The sequence below is a fragment of the Salmo salar genome, chromosome 25, assembly GCF_965601325.2.
Source record: "Salmo salar chromosome 25, fSalSal1, whole genome shotgun sequence".
In the NCBI taxonomy this organism is placed as follows: domain Eukaryota; kingdom Metazoa; phylum Chordata; class Actinopteri; order Salmoniformes; family Salmonidae; genus Salmo; species Salmo salar.
In genome coordinates, this window is record NC_138315.1 from 19,967,498 (window position 1) to 19,991,171 (window position 23,674).

Below are 23,674 nucleotides of genomic sequence, written 5' to 3' on the forward strand. Positions count from 1 at the left end.
ACCACCCCATTTTAATAGTAGGAAAACAACCGAATTGGCACAGCTATTAAAGCTGGCTGTAACCTTATCTACTGTCTATGGAGCCCTTTCCAACCTGCCCTAATTTTAGCTTTACTCCTACTGTGTCTGAGCTGACCAAGTCATACAACAGTGGAGAGGGTAATGGCAGCAGGTTGTCACCCTTCTAACAGTGGGAATAGCTGTTTTATAGGCTAGTGCATACAGTATGCACCAGGTGCTTCACGACACATCAGAGAAAAGGACCATTCTCAGTAAGAACTATGAGCACCTTTCAGAGAACGGGGTTGAATGTCATTTCCTTTCATGGAAACATCCCCCTGCTCACAGCTTTCATTCAATGATTTATGCATGTCTAGGACAATACTGGAGGTGATAGTGAGTGCAGCTTTGTTCAATTGGTTTTGTACTGACTTACCATCAATTCTCCATGGTCTTCAGTGCAGGTATACATTATAGAGCAACATTTATTAATATTACATTTGCTGCTTGAAATAACTTGACAATGCATAAATATGCTTAAGATCAATCCCTGTGCTAGACGTCGACCCTTGGGCAGGAAAAAAACAAAAAGAGGAAAAAAGGCATTGCAAATGAATATCATAAAAAAAGGGTAATTTATTGCTGAGAGAGAATTTCCTTAATAATGAAGGCTCCATTTCACCAGCCCTGGCTGCAACACTGAGCTAGGTCCTCCAGATGTTGGCTTAATTATCTGTTAATAATCTCACTGTCAGTATGGAGATCCTTAATGCCATGACCGGACACCTAACAGGCTCCTTCACATAACAGATAACCCAGATATTAAGCCATCCATTTAAAACGGTTTCTGGCAACACTAACTCCCCCAGGCTCTAGATGAGACATGGGGCAGGTGGTTAGATTTTTCTTGCGGTAAATTGCTTTATTGTTATTGGAAAGGAAAAAATATGACAGTGGAGGAAGGAACTGTGTGGCATTGGGTGAGATGAGGTTGGTGGGAGGTTAATGTAGCAGACAAGTTACCCTATAAAACCTGGATTGAGATGAATAGCACCAACCAAAGACCAAATTAGATAATGCCAAGTATAAAACCCACATCCCCACCAATAGCAAAGTAAACCACTATCTGCTTACACGGACATCTGAGGTAGGACTATACTTAGTGTTGATGAAAATAATAATTTTATCATAAGTTTAAACAACATGAAAGGACTTCTTGTGATCTGAAAAAGCACATATTTTGGTGTAAACATTTATTGGTTTCAAACTGAAATAAAAATGACTTGCACCAGCACTGAACAGCCTTTCAGAATCCACAAATTTTTATCTTTGGAGAGAAATAAAAAGGATATATATATATATCGTACCAGTCAAAACTTTGGACACATACTCATTCCAGGGTTTTTCTTTATTTTTGCTATTTTCTACATAGTAGAATAATAGTGAAGACAAACTATGAAATAACACATGGAATGATGTAACCCAAAAAAGCGTTGAACAAATCTAAATATATTTTGAGATTATTCAAAGTAACCACACTTTACCTTGACAGCTTTGCACACTCTTGGCATTCTCTCAATCAGCTTCATGAGTCAGGTACCTGGAATGCATTTCAATTAACAGGTGTGCCTTAAGTTAATTTGTGGAATTTCTTTCCCTCTTAATGCGTCTGAGCCAATCAGTTGTGTTGTGACAAGTCAGGGGTAGTACACAGAAGATAACCCTATTTGGTAAAAGACCAAGTCCATATTATGTCAAGAACAGCTCAAATAAGCAAAGATAAACGACACTCCATTACTTTAAGACATGAAAGTCAGTCAATACAGAACATTTCCTTCAAGTGCAGTCGCAAAAATCATCAAGCGCTATGATGAAACTGACTCTCATGAGGACCGCCACAGGAAAGGAAGACCCACAGTTACCTCTGCTGCAGGAGATACGTTCACTAGAGTTACCAGCCTCAGAAATTGCAGCCCAAATAAATGCATCAGAGTTCAAGTAACAGACACATCTCAACATCAACTGTTCAGAGGAGACTGCGTGAATCAGGCCTTCATGGTTTAATTGCTGCAAAGAAACCACTACTAAAGGACACCAATAAGAAGAGACTTGCTTGGGCCAAGAAACCCAAGCAATGGACATTAGACTGGTGGAAATCTGTCCTTTGGTCTGGAGTCCAAATTAGAGATTTTTGGTTCCAAACGCCATGTCTTTGTGAAACACAAAGTAGGTGAACGAATGATCTCCACATGTGTGGTTCCCACCCTGATGCATGGAGGTGGCGTGATGGTGTGGGGTGCTTTGCTGGTGACACTGTTGGTGATTTATTTAGAATTCAAGGCACACTTAACCAGCATGGCTACCACAGCATTCTGCAGCGATACGCCATCCCATCTGGTTTTGTGCTTAATGGAACTATCATTTGTTTTTCAACAGGACAATGACCCAACACACCTCCAGGCTGTGTAAGGGCTATTTGACCAAGAAGGAAAGTGATGGAGTGCTGCATCAGATGACCTGGCCTCCACAATCACCCGACCTCAACCCAATTGAGATAGTTTGGGATGAGTTGGACCACAGAGTGAAGGAAAAGCAGCCAACAAGTGCTCAGCATGTGTGGGAACTCAAACTGTTGGAAAAGCAATCCAGGTGAAGCTCGTTGAGAGAATGCAAAGCTGTCATCAAGGGTGGCTACTTTGAAGAAACTAAAATATATTTTCATTTGTTTAACACTTTTTTGGTTACTACATGATTCCATGTGTTATTTCATAGTTTTGATGTCTTCAATATTATTCTACAATGTAGAAAATAGTAAAAAAAAAGAAAAAAGGTAGGTGTCCAAACTTTTGAAGGGGTACTGTGTATTCAGTTGTATAAATGTGCAAACTGTCTTTTTTCCCAGTGACCCAGTAGGTATATCATTTAAAAATACCTAATGAAAGATTTTAAACCATTGGCCTTGTAGGAGGAGAGGAGAAAGAGGGAGAACAGTGTGGTGGAGAGAGGCCATCCAAGCAGAGGATTGCTAAAATATGCAGTTGCAGTGGAGGAGTGTCATTTTTATCTCGACTTTTAAATTAAGTTAAAAACTAGGCGTGTCAAACAAAAGCCTTTCTTTGCTGCACTCATCTGTGCCTGCCTGTGACCAACACATACAGACCATTCACTGTGAAATGAGAAGTGATTCAGTTACCAATCCTATATAAATTATTTACAAGGTGCAGGTCTTTTCATTTAACAATAGACTGACTGGGGTGTCATTTTGTGTTTCTTGGAGAATAAATCAGTAGACTCTCAAGAGAAAGGCACAAGAGACCCATTGTGTAGCTAAGGGCGACTCCATGATGTACTGGCCACAATATGGGGCAAGTGACTGGTGGCAGGGTGGCCGATAATCAGCTACCCTGGGGTGTGGGGAGGCTTTGGTTGAGTTAAACGGAACCAGGACAGACACTGCAACTGGGCTGGGGGAATAATAATGAGCTTTGGGTCTGACTCAAGATTTCAACAACTATAAAACAAATTAAAAAATAAAACAAAAATACAGACTGCCCTTTTGATATGTTCCGGCCTGTTCTCAAAACAGAGAGCAGACGGGTTTATAATATTTGGAACTTCAATAATCGTGGTTTTTAAATGTTCGTTCACGTCGGATCAGTGTTACGTTTCGCTCTTTTGTTCTTTTTCATCAAATCATTAGTAAGAACATTACAAAGTACAACACATTCCCCCTAAGCAAGTCTCTAGTGGAAAAACAACCCTTTACAACAAGCCAACTTAGTGAGTGAGGAGGGGGGGACTGGGGGGAGTGATGGCAACAGGAAGTGACTGGCGGTGCTGGTGAGGGGTGAAAGGTCAAGCCAGGGGGTCCTTAGCGCCCTCTACTGGGAGCTGGCCCTCTCCAGGGGGTGTCTGTGGCACCTGCTCATCGTGAGTCTGAAGGAGGCTTGGGGGCCATTGTGGTGGAGGAGCGTGTCCTGCGCAGTGTATCCGGAGAGGAACCTGGCCAGGATGGTGTAGGCGAAGGCTGGGTCAGCAGGGGCTTGACCGTGGGTTTGGGTGGGGGTCACCGTTAGCCCCCCGACTGCCAATCCCGGTGGCTGTGGTGCTCTGGGAGCCATCCGACTACAGCCCCGGCTCTGGAGAGCTCACCCAGCAGAGAGTCCGCCTCGGTCCTGCTGATCTCTCCCGGCAGGTCAGTCACATCCAGGACTTGTCTACTCACTGTCACACACAGAGACAGAGCAGCGAGAGACAGAGCAGCGAGAGACAGAGCAGCGAGAGACAGAGCAGCGAGAGACAGAGCAGCGAGAGACAGAGCAGCGAGAGACAGTGCAGCGAGGGGGGGAGCAAGAGAGAAACTGTCAAAACCAACTTGGAGACAACCTTAGGCCCATGACCTAATTAGTTAACGTAGTACAGACTAACCCTAGCGTCCTTTGCAATCAGTTTTGTTCTATGTACAAATCTGTGGGAATTCAAATCAAAGAAAAATATAAGATAGATCTAAGAGTGAGATATGAGGGGTTTTTTTAGGCTTGGAGGTCCACATCTCTGTCCTCTAACAGACAGAGGGTGTTCCCTACCATTACCTGGATCACCTACACTGAGATCTGTAGACAGAGCTTTCCTTGTCTGCTTCCTCCCTCTGCCCCCTCCACCGCTGTGCCGCATCCCCATGGGTACCTGGGTGCAGAAAGAAGAACAAGAGCATATTCAGATTACCATCTCTCGCAACTATACTTTCTGTGGACTCCAGCTTAAGGTATCGGAATGATATTGATTCAATTGGAAGAGAAATGAAGAACAAAACAATCAGAGACCAATGTTTGACTTCATCTTTTGTTTTATTTGCACAGTACTAAAGAGATGTTTCCAGGTTTTGCCAAGCATTTCAGAAGGGTATATAGAAATCCCCACATAATTCCTCCTATAAACAATAGGTAGCTTCAACTTAAGTGGATGTGTAGACTTAAGTCTTGTGTAGACTCACCTGATGGTTGGGGACCATGGGTGGAGCGTGGAGAGGAGGACGGATCTGGGGGTTGTACTGGAGGGGCTGCCCTAGTAACGGGTACCGCGCATCTCCTGGGAAACACCGAGACGACAACACGCTTAGTTTGGCTCAATTTCATTAGGGTTACAATTTTCCATAGAGATGGAGCAACTGAGCTGTCCTCAGGGACCCTGAGCATTCCACACATTTGTTGAATTTAGTATTAGCACACCTGATTCTTCTAGTCAACTAATGACAGCAAGCCCTTGGGATATCATATTCCTATATAATTTTAATAGATTAAATATGTAGAAATATCTGGTTGAAGGTCCCCCAGGACTGGGTAGAAAAACACTGGGTGTGTCCCTCACCTTGCCCTGGCATAAAGGGTCTGGAGAACTGGGGCATCATGGGTACGGGGGCGAGGCCTGGACGGATACTCTTCACATTGGTTAGGTGGTGTGGGTGGGAGGGAGTTGGCGACTGGGCGGGGGAAGTTGAGGGACTGCCCAGCTGGGGAATGCTCTGTACGGACAGTTGGAGAGGACAGGGGAGGGCTAGTGGGTGAACACAGACCTCACAGACACCATTACATTTAGTCTCAGGGATACTCCCTTCTTAGAAAATTAGACCATGGTTACGACTGTCCACATCATCAAACCAAACCTCATTACTACATTTACACTCAGCATGTAATACTGATAAATATATTTTTTTAATTAAACTGTTTTTGTATACATATATTTTATTTTTTACATCTGCAGGTTCTCTCTAGGCTCAGCTGGGTTCCTGCACTCACCTGTGAGGTGTCTAGGGTGGAGAGCTCTGTGGACTTCTGTCCTCTCGTGTGGTCCAGACTGTAGTACTTGCTGTGTTTCCACTGCGGGGGCGAGTGAGGCCGTGGTTGCTGGCCGGGGGGCAACGTCAGCTGCATCATCACCATCCCACCGCCTGGGGGAGGGGGAACGCCTAGGGGGGCACAAAGACAGACATTAGAATCTTATATTAAATTCAATAAACGTTTATTTATCCCCTCAGGGGCAATTAAAGATTTAATGTGTATAAACATCTTGTCCGCCTGTTAACGTGGGAATTCCAGTATGTTCATCCTGTGTGTAGCAGGTTTACCTTAACGATATTTATCAAGTTCAATAAGATCAGTGTAACTTACTATTTCAGAGCTTATTATTTCCTTCTGTTTGTATTTCATTAGTGCATTATGAAGAAAAACAAAATGTCCACGTTTGCTGTCTCACCGCTAGAATCCTTTGTAATCGTTAACCTCCACTCATTTGATATGCAATATGTTATTAGTAACTGAATTCCATGTTTGAACAAGGTGTTTGTTGATATGCGTATTATTCTTGTCTGGTCCTTCTTTCCAAGGACAGCGCTGACCACTACTACATAATCATATCTAAAACCTTCAGCCTTCAAGCATCCATTTAAAGTTGTTTGCACAACAATGAAGGGTTAGGGAATTTACTAGACCTGCACATGGCCTTATTAAAAGAAGAGTTCTGACTGCACTTAGCCTGTCTAATTATTTTTGGCGGGGGTTTAAAAGTAAACAGTGTCTATATAATGCTCTTATCTTGACAGGGTGTAAACCACTGTATATGGCTAACTCATGCATGAAAAAAAAGGGAAAGTCTTCAAACAAAGTGTGCCAAAAAAGCTGTACTTGTAAGAAAACCAGGCAAAAGATTAACCTCAGTTGTACTACCATCCTTGGATTGAATCTTTAGGCCCGTCTTGGTGCAATATGATGCAGTTTATTGGGATTTAATTGCAAATGAAGAGGCCACAGTGAAACAAAGTTGACCATAGAGCAGCTTAAGAACCAAAACACAATTCCACATTCAACATTTAAAGAAAGAGAATGCCATTATAATTTTGTATAAAGGACTTATCTAACTCCTCGTAAGCTGTTTCATATGGACATTTTGAATGATGCATCCTGTACATTGTGCCCTCTTAATGAACCTGTTACCTTTATACACACATGGTTTAGGAATGCCCTCGAATCTATACTGAACAAAAATATAAACGCAACATGCAACAATTTAAGATTTTACTGAGTTAGTTCATAGAAGGAAATCAGTCAATTGAATTAGGCCCTAATATATGAATTTCACATGACTGGGCGGGCATCACCCACCAGGCCCAGTCAATCAGAATAAGTTTTCTCCACAAATGGCTTTATTACAAACAAAAAAACTCCTCAGCAGAACTTTCCCCCCTCAGATGATCGAGCCGGATGTGGAGGTCTTGGGCTGGCCTGTTAACACGTGGTCTGCAGTTGTGCCAAATTCTCTAAAATGACGTTGGAGGCGGCTTATGGTAGCGAAATGAACATTACATTCTCTGGGCAACAGCTTTAGTGGACATTCCTGCCTGCAGTCAGCATGCCAATTGTACGCTCCCTCAAAAATTGACACATCTGTAGTATTGTGTTGTGTTACAAAACGGTACATTTTAGAGTTGCCTTAATGTCCACAACACGAGGTGCACCTGTGTAGCGAGCATGCTGTTTAATCAGCTTGTTGATATGACACACCTGTCAGGTGGATGGATTATCTTGGCAAAGGAGAAATGCTCACTAACAGGGATATAAACAAATTTGTGCACAGAATTTGAGAGAAATTTCTGGGATCTTTTATTTCAGCTCATTGAACATGGGACCAACACTTTACATGTTGCGTTTTATATTTCGGTTTAGTATATATTCTGGGATGAAGTAGCTTCGATCTTGTCCACTCTGATGTCCGAAAATATTCCTGCATTACCTTTCGTTTTACTTTTAAATGATTTCTCTGTACTTCATTTCTTTGTCAGTGGCACATTCTTCTTGCTGTCCTAACGGCTGCAAAGAAAATGATTGCCGTATGATGGAAGCCTCCACACACTATCCGTCAATGGATCCTCACTTTTTTGGATGTAATTTATATGGAGCTGTCTACCTCTCGCATTCAGGGAGCTAAAGAAGTCACTTTGAACCAATGGCTTCTTGCCGCTGAAACACTTCGTGATGTGTTGCTTTGAGTTTCTCTTTTCCTATCTTTTCCATTTATTTTGATCCATGTATGTTTATTTCATTTGATACCTTAGGTCCTCGTGTGGGATTGGGGGGAGGGAGGTGTAACTTCATTTTGTATGTATGTATGTATTCATGTTTGCTGACAATCATTATTACTAAATAAAATAAACATTTCATCACAAAAAAAAAGAAACAGAACACAACAAAATAAATATTTTAATTTGATAGCATTTGCCACAAAAAAAAATGGAATTACTTTTCACTTGGTAATCCCTGCATGAAATTAAATCATTTACCACCTCACTTCTGAACGGAGCGAAATCTAATTTCAGGATTTGAAAGAACATTTCCCTTTCCATTTTAATTAGATATTCAAGGAGAAAAGAGAAAAAGAGAAGGAGAGATGGAAAGGAGAGAGAGATGGGGTGACTGACGATGGCTATACTGATTCACAGGAGCTTCGCCAGAGAGAGGAAATTCACATTAACTGAAATTAGAACACCCATGAAAGCCCTTACTTTTTTAAGATGGCCATAACTGGGAACAAAGCAGCAGAGGAATTACTTTTTAATTACCAGCCTATATCTGTTCAATAATTAGATCGTTAAGACTTGGAGTGTCATTTCAATTAGCACCTTAACGCTTCACAGCTAACAATCGAGGAGGGGGGGATGGGAGGGAAGGCTGGCAGGGTGTTAACGCATCTACATGACTACCTTTCTTTTGTTGTTGCCACGCCGTATAATTATAGCTTTGGCCCTGGGAGATGAGAATGCTGCCTGCCTGTCTGTGCCCCCTCACCCTTTTAGAATCGATTCAATCCATTTTGAATTGCCAGAGAATTCAGTCTGAAGTGATTTCTCCTGATGACACCTGCCTCTGTTAAGTGGGGTTCTAATTCCAGGGTTTGGTGAAAGGTTATTTTAGGGTTAGATTGAAGACAGTATTAAAGAACAAAAAAGTAGAGGTAGGAGAAAGGTTTAAAACAGGGTCCGAAGAGAAAGTCGTACAGAGAAGCTAGTGATCTGTGGGTTTTGTTCCAGAGACGACCTATACGGCAGCTAATTTTATTGACAGTGATTGATATTTACTTCCTAGTTGAGACCTGGTTGTATTGGATGCTGTGGCTCAGGCTGGCTGTGCTGTGACTGGGCTGTGTACCTGAGCACTGCTGTGCCTGATGGAGGGGCTGCTGGGAGGTGCAGGGGGAGGACGGCCGAGGGAACTGCATCTGCTCTGATCCAGGAGGAGGCAAGAACCCAACAGAGGAGCTGCAGAGAGAGAAACACACACACACACACACTTTTTAAAGCTGAGCAGCAGTGAGGCAAAGCTCTGGCAGCGCTTCACTCAATGTAATCACAATTTGGCTCATCAGTTTAAAATGGGCTAAATTACTGAAGTGGAACACTGTACACAGGGGCATTAGAACTACCACTAATATCCTCAATCAGAAACGAGTAAAGGCTGGGAATCGCTACGGACCTCATTTTCTACAAAATCAAAACAAATCAAGGGCAATCATCATTTTTTACTGTGTCTCCGTAACCGAATTGCGGTGGCAGTGTGCAACTTTGGGTTTTCTGCTTTCCAGGCTCTTCTTTCGCTCATTTCAGTTGTGATTTAATAAGGATAAAAGCAAAGCGAAGGCAGGCAGAAGGCAGGGTGATGCGTCAGCCCAAAGCACAGAGGCAGGCAGCTGCTGCTGGAGACAGTCGGCTCTTCGCTCCGCTCGGCACCCTGAGGAATAGTGTGCGTCTGCACAGCGGACCAGAGGGCTGGCATGAAGGATGGTGTAGAGAGAGCAGCTCACCACATGGGACCAGCAATGTTATATTAAGACTCAGTAGATATCTGGCCTTATAAATCATCTTGAACATGGCCTACTAAAGTAGAGGCCCCATGAGGGGGAGGGAAGAGGGGGGTGGAAAGTGACCCCTTTCTTTGCCATGCATAGCCCAGTGTGAAGCATCACAGAGATGGGCTAGTTATCGGTTAAAACTAAAAACGTCTCACTGTAAAATTAGGAATATATTAGTGGTCTGTAATATTGTAATTAGTCTATAATCAGAGTATGTTCACATTAAAACATTGTGATTTCCTACTACATGGTGTTTTGTTAAACTGGGAATACATTTAAAACCGGTATTCAACAATGTAATGGGTCTACAATAAGTGTAATGGGTATAGGTATTTCCATGTTAAAACAGTGTGGTGATGATGATGTCCAACCTCATGGTGTTCTGTTGATTGGGTGTGATAACACTGTAGTAGACCTGGACACCAGAGCCAGGCATGGGCCCCTGGTTGGACTGGTTGTGGTTGGGGATGATGATAGGCTGCTGATATGTCTGCTGTGGCACACCCTGGGAGCCTTGGGGGTGCATGGATACCTGCCAAGACAGACCCAAATTACACATGGTCAACATGGGATGCCAAAAAATATACAAGATCGTTATTGTAAACGAGAAGGGTTCTTAACGACCAAGATACTTGGCTAAATAAAGGTTTAAATAAATATGCTTTTTTAACGTCTTAATAATGTTCATCATTGACAATTGTGTTTTTACATTATAGACTTACATTGACTTAGTGTTGGTGAAATGCCAAGTACCCACCTGATAAGATGGCATGGAGGGATACTGGACCATCATGCCTTGCATCTGATTTCCCATATTGCTATGCAGGCCACTGACAGTGTTCTGACTCTGTGGCACTCCAATCATACTCTGATAGCTCTGTGGCTGATTTGGCATCACAGTTTGGTAACCTGGAGAAATAAAGAGAGCGAGTTGAAGTTGATACAATCAAAAAGTGGACACAAATGACTTGAGATTCTTAGATTTCAGCAGACTTGCATTGAAATGAAATGCAAAGTTCCTTGGCACAGGACAGGCTGTGTGCTTATTTATTTGAAAAGTGATCAATGATTCAATGAAGTCAACATTAAAATGGTTTGGTGAATAAACAACCTTTATGAGCCAAAGATTTATCCTCCGCTGGTAAGATTATGGGAGATGAGGAGAGAAAAAAAAAAAACTTTTCATAGAGTATGTTAGAGAAATTATCCTCTTTTTTTCTCCACAGGGTAAAATACATCAATGTCAAGGTTACCAGAGCGCGTGTAAAGCTCTGAGAATGCCATTGAAAAACCCTCCAAAGCAGGCGCCCTGAGGAGAGGTATGGGGGGATGGAGGGGAGAAAACTGCAGGAGGTAAAAAGGAGGAAGGGAGTGAGGTGGGGGGCTGGGCAATTTTCAATTTCTCCTGGCTTTTGGCCAGAGCGACAGCAATCAATTTGGTCCAGATGAGAAGAGAAGTGGGACAAAAGGAATGGATGGCCCCCGGCGGGGAGTGTAGGAGAGGCAAGCGACAAGAGAGGCTGGTCGCTATTTTTAGTGTCATTCTCTCACCTCCACTTACAAACTGAGCATGAAGCGAATATAATATTAAACACTCTCTGCTTCGGCTGACTGAGCAGAGGAAGGAGAGGAGAAAGGAGACGCTTTGCACTATGGTACCACACAGACCCTGAACCTGGACCTAGGGACTCAAAAGGCTTGAATTGCTTGCCTTGCTGCTTGCAGACAGCCTTGCCTGCCTGGTTAAAAAAAGGCACTGACTGTCAGGCGGCTATAGCAGATAAGATGAAACAGGCACGCCACCCCTCTCCTTGTTACAGTAGATAAACTGAGGCGTCTGCTGCCTTTCTCAAGTTCAAAAGCTTAATCTTTGCTTACAAGAATAAGGGAAAGGACTAGGCTTTCTCAAACGCCTGGGGAAAGGAGTTTTCAAACGGTACTGGTGTCCTTCAACTCAGATCTACCACAACATTTTTCTTCCTCCCTCTTGTCACCCAAAAACATTTTCCTTCGGCTTTATTTGACCACATGTGGAGAAGTATAGTACATTTTCACAGACAATGTCAAGTTTCTGCTGACATTAAGAATTCTGCTGATATTTTATTACAACAATTGCACATATTATGAATATAATACTTTGTCTTCATAATTGCAGTTGAGACTCTTGCACAAGCCTTTTATAGTTAACAGAATCAGCAGTATAATACATGTTAACAGAATCTGATTTTATTATGAAATAAATGTAGAAGTGGAGCACACAAAAAAGTTGTAGTCTGATGTAGAAGTCAAAACCAAAATGAGGGCACTTTTTATGGCAGGAACATCGAGCATAAGAACAAAAATACACAGAGTCTTCACAAATATTCACGGCGAGATACATTTAAAGTCTCAGTCAAGTCAGAAGGCCTTCTGATTTGATAGTCAATAATCAAGAATGCCCAGAAGACAGGAGGGCTTTAACGTGTGAGTTTTACAGCAGTTTGATTGCGTAATCATTAGTGCTGAGCGATTAACCAACATTTCTGTTATTTTTCATTTTTTAAAACAACTATTGTCCAACTTCGGATTCCATTTCATTCAGGGGTTTTTGCGAGCTCGATGCAAATTTTCTCACTGCAGATTCTCTAAAGATAAATCAGATCAACCCCGAACTGTGCGATGTAGTAGGGAGTTGAAGTTTTCAACAGGCCAATATTCTATAGTTTAGCGCAGTGTTTCTCAATCCTGGTCCTCGAGCACCCCCAACAGTACACAATTTCGTTGTAACCCTTGACAGACACACCTCATTCAACTCATTGCGGGCCTGACTTTTTTTTAATTTAAATAGGCAAGTCAGTCAAGACCAAATTCTTATTTACAATGACGGCCTACCCCGGCCAAACGCTAACCCGGGCGACACTGGGCCAATTGTGCACCGCCCTATGGGACTCCCAATCACGGGCGTTTGTGATACAGCTTGGAATCGAACCAGGGTCTGTAGTGACGCCTCTAGCACTGAGATGCAGTGCCTTAGACCATTGTGCCACTTGGGAGCCTGATGATTAGTTGACAAGTTGAATCAGGTGTGCTTGTCCAGGGTTACAAAATGTGTACAGGGTTACAAAATGTGTATTGTTGGGGGTACTCGAGGACCAGGGTTGAGAAACACTGGTTTAGCTCAGAAAACATAGCAATTAACTACAATTACCATAATCCATTGCACGCCTACTTGTCCGGAGACAACGCATGATGGAGAGGGCTAAAGAGCAGTTGCTTTGCGAGGTACTGTATCTCTACCTGAAAATACATGATCTAACTGATTAATAGTTGGTATTCAGCAGTCAAAAGTATGCCTTATTTACTTTGAAGAACAAATAAAATAAGATTTTGTCAGACAGCAGCTCTATAGAGATGACTAGGAATTAAATGAAGTAATCAAATAAAACAAATGTAATATACACAACTGAAATATTAAATTAAAGTGATGTGAATAAAAGATGGGTAATAAGTGATAAGCAGTAATTGGTAGTCACTACCATCATGGGACTTTTATTAATTGTTTTATTCTGTGTTACAGCATAATGCAGTGTGCTTCTGCTGCCTTTCATTAAAAATGTCTACAAAAATTCTATAAACTTAAACCGACCTCAAAAAGCACTAATCGCTCAGCACTACTAGCGGTAGAGTGTGGTTGGCGAACAGTTTTGTCTGAAGAGGTGAGAGTGAGGGGCTGGAAAAGAGACCGGTTCACTGTGAGAATCATAGGCCTCTCAGACAGTGCCCCGGCCCCGTATCCTGAGCCTCTGGTTTTACCATGGAGGGCCAATACCTGGTTCCACCCATGGAGGGTCAAGATCCACCAGTATCCAGGACAGGCCTTTCGGTTCTAACCAAGTCTGGAGGGCTGATATCCAGGTAGGAAACCCGTCTAAACACCTGACTTTGGACCCACAGGCATATAAACGTTCTGACATTTCCCTGCTGGAATTCACCATCATTTTCCCATTTGAAATACCCATCCTTTTCTCCACTGCCAACCTGCATGACAGATGCATGTACAAAGGCTGGCAGGTAATTAAAACAAAATTCCCCATTTCCTTTTAGAGTTCAGATTGGCTTCTGGATTTCAGTGGTGCAGCGGAGCATCTGTTTCTCTAGACAGGCCAGTGAATAATGCCTCAGCGATACACAGTGGGGGGGAGGGAACAATGCTAATAGTGTATTTGATTAGGAATTGTTATTATAGGGTAAAAGGGTAAGGCAAAACAATGGCCAAAACTGCAGAGAAAAGCATTCCAACACAGTAGTTAGCTTTTCGCTCTGCCCCAGGGGCACTGTCTAATTTCCCCTCTGCAGTTTACTTAAATTAGCATATTGTGTACCCGCCATAAAAGCAGATAACCGGAGAGAACAAAGTGCTGAGTGTAATAGAAAAGAAGTGTGAAAAGGGAGGGAGGAGCGGTAACAGCCATATCCCCGCAGCTTGATATAAACTGTATTAAAATAAACACACAAGGAGGTGTGGTATGGGGTATTTTACCCCCCATGTAGATACCTTTAATACAAACCACTCCACTGATGGTATTACATATATTACACCAGAGAAATAACACACACCTGAAAGTAACACCCGTTTTTAATAGAAGAACTTGGCAGCTGAGATGAATGGTTGAGTTACTGGTTCAGCCTGTGCTAGATACCTACCTGTCTGTTGTGTGGGCGGGGGCATTGGCTGACTCTGTGGGGCGCTGTACTGCACTGTGCCCACAGGTCTGTACTGCTGGTTGGACAGGGGGTACTGGCCTGGCGCACAGTAACATGCTGGCATCTGTAGGCAGAAATAGAGCAGTCTAAAATGGCATGCCATTAATACCAACACAGCTATCCATCTCTCTGAGGTCTCTGAACATACAGTACCTCAGCTGGTGTGTGGCATAGTTACCAAGTGCCATTTAAATGCTATTTTAAGTAGAGAGCGAAAGTATTTATGAACAAATGTATTGTACATGTCTTTCTCAGATAGTAATGATGGAACATTACAATAATGTAGTTGAGGGAACAAAGACACTGGCCAAGCATTGATTAAGATAGTCAGTTAGATGGAACAAAAGTATATTAGTACTAATGTAACAGAATAGTGTAAAGTCTAATAGGAGTAAACCAGGTTAGGCTTGGATGTACAGAAACTACCTGCTGCATGTAGCCCTGTTGCTGCATGACCGGCTGGTTGACAGGCGGAGGGGCGGGGGTGTTGTAGGCCTGGGGGGCAGGGACGGGCTGGACTGGAGGGGCCACCATGTAGCCCTGCTGCTGCGGGGGGGTCTGGAGCACGACGGAGGAGGGGTACATGGCAATGTGGGTGTCCCGACCTGGGCCCTCCCCAGAGGCCTGCCGGGCCAAGCTCATGTGGCTGAACTGGGCTCCCAGGTTGTTTTGCTGTGGGGAGCACACAGAAACGTGTTAAATTGATACATTATATTATTACAAGTCTTTTATATATTTATTCATATAATGGGAGTTCAGTCATGGCCCTACTTGAACTACAACAGAACCTTGTATATAATTAATAATACATCGTACTTTTATATAGCGATTTTCTGAAACCCAAAGACTTCTATAGAAAACCATAGGCTAGTACTACCGAACTACTACTGCTGGCTCTTTGTGTCGTCACGGTGTTCGCTGAACAGCCTACAGCAATTCAATTGGATACAACCACCCATGCAAAGCAAAAATCCTAAGGCCCTAAAACTGAATTCCTCCTGACCTGTTTAAGTGTGGTTTGGTTTACTTTACAGGGTGGTGGGTGGTTAGGGACTTTCAGCATTGCTATTCATAGAACATCAAATTCCATCATCTGCTGTGAAATTAATTATTCAAAGCAGCCTTCCACAAATGTAAAAATGTAATTAGTCATTAAGGGATGTTTATTGGTAGAGGGAGGTCAGGAAAGAGGTTAACAGAACACATGATTTGCATCAATGGATGGAGTGGGGTAGAAATACACAACACATGAAAATAAAACTGATTCCATTTAGCATTAATTGGCATATTAAGTCTTACTATGGGTGAAAAACACTAACCATTGACTAACTGCATTCAATTAGCCTCGAGAAGTAATGCTAAGCAATGCCTGACACTAGTGAATATAAGTTAATTAAGGAACTTTTGCCAGTCTTGTTTGAAATTCTGTCCTTGTGTGTATTTTTTCATGAACATTAGCCTACATGTTACATTCAGATCTTAATGTGGGCATATAGCAAGAACAGAACATTAGCTCCATTCATTTTGCTGGAGAGAATTTCTATATTTTATTAATCACAGTCATCTATCATATAGCTGGAAAATGACCCTATAATATTCCCATTTAGCAGTCTCAGGCACCTACAGTAGCAAACACCAGTTTGGCTCTGTACCTAGTTCACTATGCAATTACAAAAGTTATCAACAGATTTTTTGGCTCTGTACTAAAGTTCACTACGCATTTACAGATTTTTTTAAACAAGCCATAAGAGGGAAGATGGGATGGAACCCAAATATTGAGGTTTTAGGAAGAGGTGAATGAAGGAAGAGTAAAGAGATGAAAGTCAAGTACCACAGTGTATTGTTGGTTAGGGGAAACGGAGAGCAGCTGAGGTGGGTAAGAGACAGATGAGTACTGGACAGGCTGAGCAGAAGGCTGGAGGGGCCGGACCGGCTGAGGAAGGGATAGAGCAGACTGAGAAGAGGAGGACAGGAAAAGAGGTAGAGGAGAAGAAGAGGTAGAGGAGGAGAGAAGAAGAGGTAGAGAAGAGGCAGAAAAGACAAGAGGTAGATTAAAGGAGAGAAGTAGACATAGAAGGTGAAGAGGAGGAGAGGTAGGATGAGAGAAGTACAGGAGAGGAGGAGAAGCGGTAGAGAGGAATGGGTTTAGTCAAAGACATTAGGCAGAAGATGCAAACACTGCAAGAGGAGAAAGCATTGCCATCTCATAAACAAAATAATTACAGTAGAGGAAAAGGATATTAGTTTAGTGCTAGCTCCTGGGGAAATACAACTAAACAGTAATGAAGTTAATTAAGACAAAGAGCTCAGTCAATAGATGACCATGGATATGAATATCCTCTATCCTCTACCAAGGTTGACTGGTGGAAATCAATTACAAGACATTAATATGAACACCATGGGACAGCTCTTAGTTCAAAATAAATATCCTCCAATTTGCAAACCTCTTATCAGTCTCATCCCATGTGTCTATAATGATGTCTTTATTAGAAAGGGACATTGCTGCTTCGCGTCATCGGAAAGGCATCCTTGTCCGACCCCTGGGTTGTGCACCCACACTATCAGAGGTCAACTCATTTTCCTGCCCTGGTATTTTCACTAATGAAGCTCAAGCCCTCCGGCTCCGTTTCGTTTTTTAAAGGACCTCACCATGACAGGTTGTGTTGATGGGATCTTGCTATTAGAGATTGCTATTCCTACCACCGAGGGCCTGTAGAAATTCTAATGATTACCGTTTGGGCTGTGTGCTGCACCAGGGTCACAGTGTTTAGCCGACACTCTGAACTCAATTCATTTACTCTGACAGGGGTGGCGACTAAGGAGAACGGCAGGTTGCAACATTTCCTCAATGAATTACACCGTAGGAATGTCAAGCTCCGCCATGGTAATGTTTTGAAATGGGGGCCATGTCAATCACCAGGGTGTTCTAGGATGACTGAGTAAGAATTTAACATGTGCATCAGTTGTTTTCCTACTTTCCCTTGCCCTGCTAGGGATTAAACAAGCATGTTATGGTTTGTAATGTGTAGATGTTATGAATAAGCCGGTAACATCTACATTTTCTCCTAGGCTTCAATTGAATTGAATTAAATGTACAATTAAATTCAGTGCCCTGCTAAAGGGTGTTAGCGGACCTGTGAGAGGACGTGGTTGTGATTGGTGGGCTGGTGTTGGTGGCGGCCAGGAGGGTGCGGAGAAGGGAGCATGGGCTGCTGGGTCCTGCCCTGCTGATTATGATGCTGATGATGTTGATGCTGAGGAGCCATGCCGTGGTTTGGGTTATACACCACAGCACTGCCATCCGGGTTCACAAAGGGCTGGCCTGTAGGTAGAGAGGAGAGGGGCAGGGCTGAAACACACTGGAAAACCACCCAGCACTGGTATCTCTATTAACACATTAATGATCATAATCCATCTTTTTAATCACATCAATCATTATTGTCAACATTCTCTTCATCCCTATTGACATTGGCCCCATTATCAACATTAAACAGATTCTTCAATGCTTTGATACGAATTTGCCTAATTGCTAGGTATCCAGAAATTTAATTTGGCTAACATTATCCTTACAGCAGTTGTAGACAGTATAGTGTCCAGAGGGCTTCATTTACATAGCCTATTTCTGAATTCACACATTGAAGTGAGTAAATATTTATAATAAAATGTGTACCTTTGCATGAGCAGGAAAAAGACCAAGAATATTGTGTGCGGAGGCACCTTGTGTAGAGAGAATATGAAAGAAACATCTAGGATATATGATTTCTGCCCTCATTCTTTCCTAGGGCTCATTTCTCTTCTGAATTGCAGGTGAAAAATGCATTGATGGTTCTATGGGGCTTCACTGTGAAATAGGCTGGCTCCGAATGCCGAATATCCTTTTGTGAAGGTATTTTTTTAATGCAGAAAGGAGGTTATTGCCACGGAGCAGTGCAGAGACTCAGCTCCAGTGTATGACTTGGCTGGTAAAATCTTGGCTGTTTTTTCCTTACATTTGTATTCTACACACGTCTAATGAAGTGCCTGTTGGTAATATATATTATCGTAAGGACAAGGGTTCACACTCCACAGACATGTCTGCTTTGTGAGCTCTAAAGTTACTCATATACTACGAGGATTAGAGAGGGTTTGGCCATGCTCTTATTTGACTAAATCTAATATCGGCGAGTATCTACTATAGTTAGCATTTTTCCTACACATTTGGAGTCATAATAAATTATTGAGAAGAAAATATATGGGCTATACACTTGCACTCTGGGCTCATTTGCCAGTGGTGAGAGGATGGGTTTTTCTCGATTTTTTGCACGTGTGACGCCCACATGGCCCTGAAAATAACTCCTCTTGAGTTTTGAACTATCAGGTGGCTAAATTAATTCCTGGGTGCTACACAAGACATTTTCCAAGTCCTTAAGAAAGGTCAATAAGCAATTACACACCCCTGGCTGGCTCTTGAAAAACATATTAGTGCCAGCTCCATATACCCGGGCTTATCAGCCAGACCCATGCATATTTAAGAACTAACCTTCTCTATGTCGGCCACTGAACGAGCAGACTGAAGAGGAATGCATTATACATCAGAGCGCCGACTTAGACTCTCCAGTTTTTCTATATTCAATAACACCGTACACTATGGCTCCATTGTCCCTTGTCTCAGCAACACTTGAGGGAATTTGTTTTGACCAACGTCGGGAAATATTGATCTTGCGAGCGCGCTATTGTTTTTCAAAGTGCTTCTGTTCCGACCTCATCTGCGGGCGGCAGAGACGGATCCTCATTTGAATGCAAGCCGCCTCAGACAGCGACTCCAGTGTCAAATCTAAATAATTTGAGGAAAGCGATACACATTCTGTCGGTTGGGTTTACTATTTAAAAAGGACAATCAAAGCAGGTTCTAATTTTCACCTCCACCAAAATACTCAGCAGCATCAGAACTCAAACACATCATAAATAATGCATGAAGAAATGCCTTGCGTTCCACCACTTTTCTTCCAGATACACCCCCACCCCCCAGCTGGCTCCAACGTTACACACTACAGTACGCTGTCTGTCTCTCTACGTACCACAAGAAGAAGAAAGCAGTCAAGGAATAAGCAGCAAGTTGTGAGAGTCTGTGAGTTGTGTTAGTTTGAAGGAGAAGATATCGGTTTGTGAAAGAAACCCAATGGCAAGACACAAGACACATTTTACATCCCCCATGGCAAGCCCCTGTACTGTACAACTAACTTACTCCTAACCAACCTGGTCCGATGGTAGGGTTAGAGGGTACCAACCTGTGTGTGGGTTGACCAGGATACTCCCTGGCGGTATCCCTGTGGCTTCCAGGGGAAGCAAATAGTAGCTAGTGTTAGCTGTATTTGCTGGTGGTGGCGGCACCGGGCCGCTCCTGCCTCCCGCCTCATAAGTCACAGTACTACTAGTGCAGGTGCCTGGGTAAGCCACTGGGCAGGGGGGCGCGGCGTGGTTGTGAGGGTGGCCAGCCTGGGTTAGAGCTGGGACGGTGAGGGGCAGCTGGGAGCGAGAGAGCGAACCCGTGGAGGACCCTACACTACTAGAAGACTCTAGGGAACCTAGGGAAGGAAGGAAGGAAGGAAGGAAGGAAGGAAGGAAGGAAGGAAGGAAGGAAGGAAGGAAGGAAGGAAGGAAGGAAGGAAGGAAGGAAGGAAGGAAGGAAGGAAGGAAGGAAGGAAGGAAGGAAGGAAGGAAGGAAGGAAGGAAGGAAAGCCTTAACCTACAGACACAGCAGAGTTAACACACCATGCTTAGAGTTGTTATATGGGGATGGACAGGGAGAGTCGTTAGATGCATGCCAAGGGTCAAAGGAGATACTGATGGTATCTACTGGAGGAGAAGCTGCTTGAATTCATTGGGTATTTATATTAGTCTGGCTTAGACAATCACCTATAACTGTATAATGCATCAATGGTTGAGGCCACATCCATAAAAACCTTTAGTTGACCCAAGTAGAATTCTAATGTTTTTCATTAAGAAATGCACTACTTTGAAAGGTCAGTTTTGAAATTCCAAACCTACACAACCAATGATCTATTCTAATTACCTGTGGGACTGATGCGGTCATAAAATAGAAAGAGGATGATAATATCGTCAGCAGCTCTAAATGACAAGTTAATTAATTTCTTGATTAACGTCTAGCTATTCACTTTGTTTTGCTATTCACTTTGTGTGTACAAGCACCACCACCATGTCCATGGTGGGCAGAACAGAACACAACACTTAATGAAAGTAATAGATTCTTGAACTGTACATAATTAGATCATTAAGACTGGAATCTAATCACTGTCTGGTAAACAAAATAAAACATGATTGACTAAGACATTCTACTACAATTCTAAAAGAATAGCAAACCACTGATAGCATTTTACCATAACATTTGTAGAACTATGGTTCAAAGAAAGGAAGAGAAAATGTATAAATGCAAAAATAATGCTTTGTTGAATTGGCTAGCTACTTCCCCTATTAAACTGACCATTGTATGTTTGAGATGGGGCTCTTCTTTTTGTGAACGTAATAACCAATGAATTCACACTCCAGATACCAAATGGTTGTAATAAAATGAGAGAGGAGGAGCGGCAAATATAATAAGAGGAGAAAGTATGCTGGAAAGGCACGCATTAGAAAGCACACTGCTAAAAATGTACACACTGTCAACATGTGAGTGGTATGTTAAGTGTCAGCAAGGTGTGACAATGCACTAAGACCTGCATCAGTCTTGTGTTGCCAAATAGAAAAGAAGTGCTCCGTCAATATCTTGATCAAATAAAATGAAGGGGGGGAACACACAAAAAGCATCCTATATCAACGCAGAGACAGGAGATGAAATGTGCATGGTTTGGTTTTCCTCATCTGCCAACATCTGTTTGAGAATACACCTACAGCACAAGACCACACAGTGAAGCACCCATTTCACCTGGCAGGAGTCTTCATAGGGAATTTGTCTCTAAAGACTAAAAACATTCAAACCCTTTGACAGAATGATGGGCATTATTCTACAATCTGCTTTTGTCATGTCACATGGCTTCTCTGATTGGACACTCCTCTAATGGACAGGCCGTTTTGACAGGTGCTGCACTGCTGATTGGCCAATATAAAGGTGGAGATTTAGAGTGAAGTGAACTGTGCTTGGTGGTTAGTTTGGTTAAACCACACTGAACTCTGCACTCACCATGGAGGGTGGCATTCAGTCTGGTTTAACCAGGCTAGTTGATAGTGGAAGTGGTGGTTATTTACCAGTCTTAGAGAGGCGACCCATGCTCTTGCTGCTGCCCGAGCTGTCTCCCCTGATGAGGACGGAGATGCCGCTGAAGCTGCTGGCCTTGGTCATGGCTGGCCTCAGGTTACGGTTGGAGCTGTCAGAGTCTGTGCTGCTCCACGGCCGAGGGTCAGAGTACTTGGGTTCGTTCTCAGAGCTGCTCTGGCGACTGTTGGCCGGGCGGCCATCTTTTAACCTGAGGAAGGAGCCATTTTAAACCATTATGGGATTATACATTTATTAGCTATTATAAGAGATAGAAACAGATTAATAGCATAACCGTTTCCTAAGTAGAGAGTAAGAGATGGGGAATTTGTCATGGCTATGTTACGGTGAGAGATAATTACCTAAACATTTGCCGCCTTTGCTGTGTGCTGTTACAAGCATCATCCTCCTGTATCCTTTTTTCAAGAGCAAAGCCATCTGGACCCTGTAATAAAATAGGCTCTGTTCGCTACTTGTACTTATTGACTCAAACTCTCGTAATCTGCATTGAAAACCTATTAAATTAATATTAAGGGAATTCTATGGGATGGTTCTTACATCTTGAGCAAATATCCTGTCTCTGGCCCTCTGGTACTCCTCCTCTCGTTCCTCTATAGACTTACTCCTCCGGTCGTCCTTCAGCCGCATCCTCATCTAGACACGTCAACACAATGCTTTAGCACTAACATCTGACACATCCATCAACTGTCTCCTTTAGCAATGGTTTGTTAGTTAACAGTAACAAAGGGCTAAGGGAATATACTCTAGGAAACACTGAACTAATCACCATTAATACCATTTGGCCATTGACTACGCTTGGCGCATCAAGGAAAAACACTTTTCAAAATGGGGTTGTCTTTTTAAAACTTTACTGGCTTTCATGGAGAAAAGCTAATTATTTATTTTCGCATTTTAACTTTCTTTCTTGGAAGCTCATTGATCATAATGAGGTCTAGTATTGGGGAGCCTCACATCAAATGACTATCTTACCATGTTGTCATCTTTGTCTGAGCCGGAGTTGTCCCTTTTGAGAATGTAGCGCTTTTGGAAGTCGTCAGTTTTGTCGTCTTTGATGTGTTCTGAAAACTTTTGATCAGGGCTACAGAGAGAAAGAGAGAGATATGGGGGGGGGGGGGGGGGGGGTTAAAATAAAACTTGAGTTGTAGTACGAATTCGTTCCAAGAAACCTGAGATGTTTACACCATCTCCCTTCCGCCTCAAACGCTGTTGCTCTCCTCCCAACCTTCATCACCCAATATTGAAAACGCAGATAATTACGTTTCTCCAAAAACTCATTTCGAGGGCTGCAAAGGAAAATCTCTTTTTCCTTGGCAGAATATTTCTGCAGGCTTAGCCATTTGAATTAAGAGTAGGGATGAACATTTAAATTATTGGTTGCGGCAGAGAGGGACGAGAGACATTACTCACATTCTTGTATTGCTAGTTTTGTTGATGATTACAGATTTCCCGGTTTGGTCGACGTTGTGGTCTAGGCCGAAGTAGGCGGCGACGCGGTGCAGCAGCATTCTGTGGTAGGAGGTCATTGGAGGGAACTTTCTCTTCTGGCTTCTGAGGAGGAGGATGAGGAGAGGACAGGGAGGAGAGGAGGAGAGAGGACAGAGGAAAGGGGGAGAAGACAGGAGGTGGGAGAGGATGGGAAGAGAGTGGGAGAGGACAGGGAGAGAGGAGGATGGAGGAGAGGACAGGGAGGAGAGGAGGATGGAGGAGAGGACAGGGAGGAGAGGAAGAGAGAGGACAGAGGAAAGGGGGAGAGGACATGGGGAG

General features: G+C 43.0%; 1 protein-coding gene across 14 annotated transcripts in view; it reads right to left on the reverse strand.

The window, feature by feature from the left end:
- Positions 1–616: 616 nt before the first annotated feature.
- Positions 617–23,674, reverse strand: part of LOC106586311 (R3H domain-containing protein 1) — a 73,400-nt gene continuing 50,342 nt past the window's right edge. For 8 of the 14 annotated variants that reach the window (XM_082968960.1, XM_082968963.1, XM_082968966.1 and 5 more), the window contains 18 exons: positions 23,318–23,458; positions 22,880–22,988; positions 22,448–22,543; positions 22,252–22,334; positions 21,883–22,100; positions 19,908–20,204; positions 17,775–17,962; positions 16,472–16,594; positions 15,067–15,312; positions 14,581–14,704; positions 10,655–10,806; positions 10,269–10,429; positions 9,198–9,307; positions 5,796–5,965; positions 5,368–5,521; positions 4,994–5,088; positions 4,593–4,686; positions 617–4,224 (listed from right to left, as the gene is read on the reverse strand). In XM_082968960.1, the coding sequence (XP_082825086.1) occupies positions 4,073–4,224; positions 4,593–4,686; positions 4,994–5,088; positions 5,368–5,521; positions 5,796–5,965; positions 9,198–9,307; positions 10,269–10,429; positions 10,655–10,806; positions 14,581–14,704; positions 15,067–15,312; positions 16,472–16,594; positions 17,775–17,962; positions 19,908–20,204; positions 21,883–22,100; positions 22,252–22,334; positions 22,448–22,543; positions 22,880–22,988; positions 23,318–23,458 (2,713 nt within the window). In that variant the 3' untranslated portion in view covers positions 617–4,072. The remainder of the gene's footprint in view (positions 4,225–4,592; positions 4,687–4,993; positions 5,089–5,367; positions 5,522–5,795; positions 5,966–9,197; positions 9,308–10,268; positions 10,430–10,654; positions 10,807–14,580; positions 14,705–15,066; positions 15,313–16,471; positions 16,595–17,774; positions 17,963–19,907; positions 20,205–21,882; positions 22,101–22,251; positions 22,335–22,447; positions 22,544–22,879; positions 22,989–23,317; positions 23,459–23,674) is intronic. The other 6 variants (XM_082968967.1, XM_082968962.1, XM_082968968.1 and 3 more) reach the window with 5 other exon arrangements.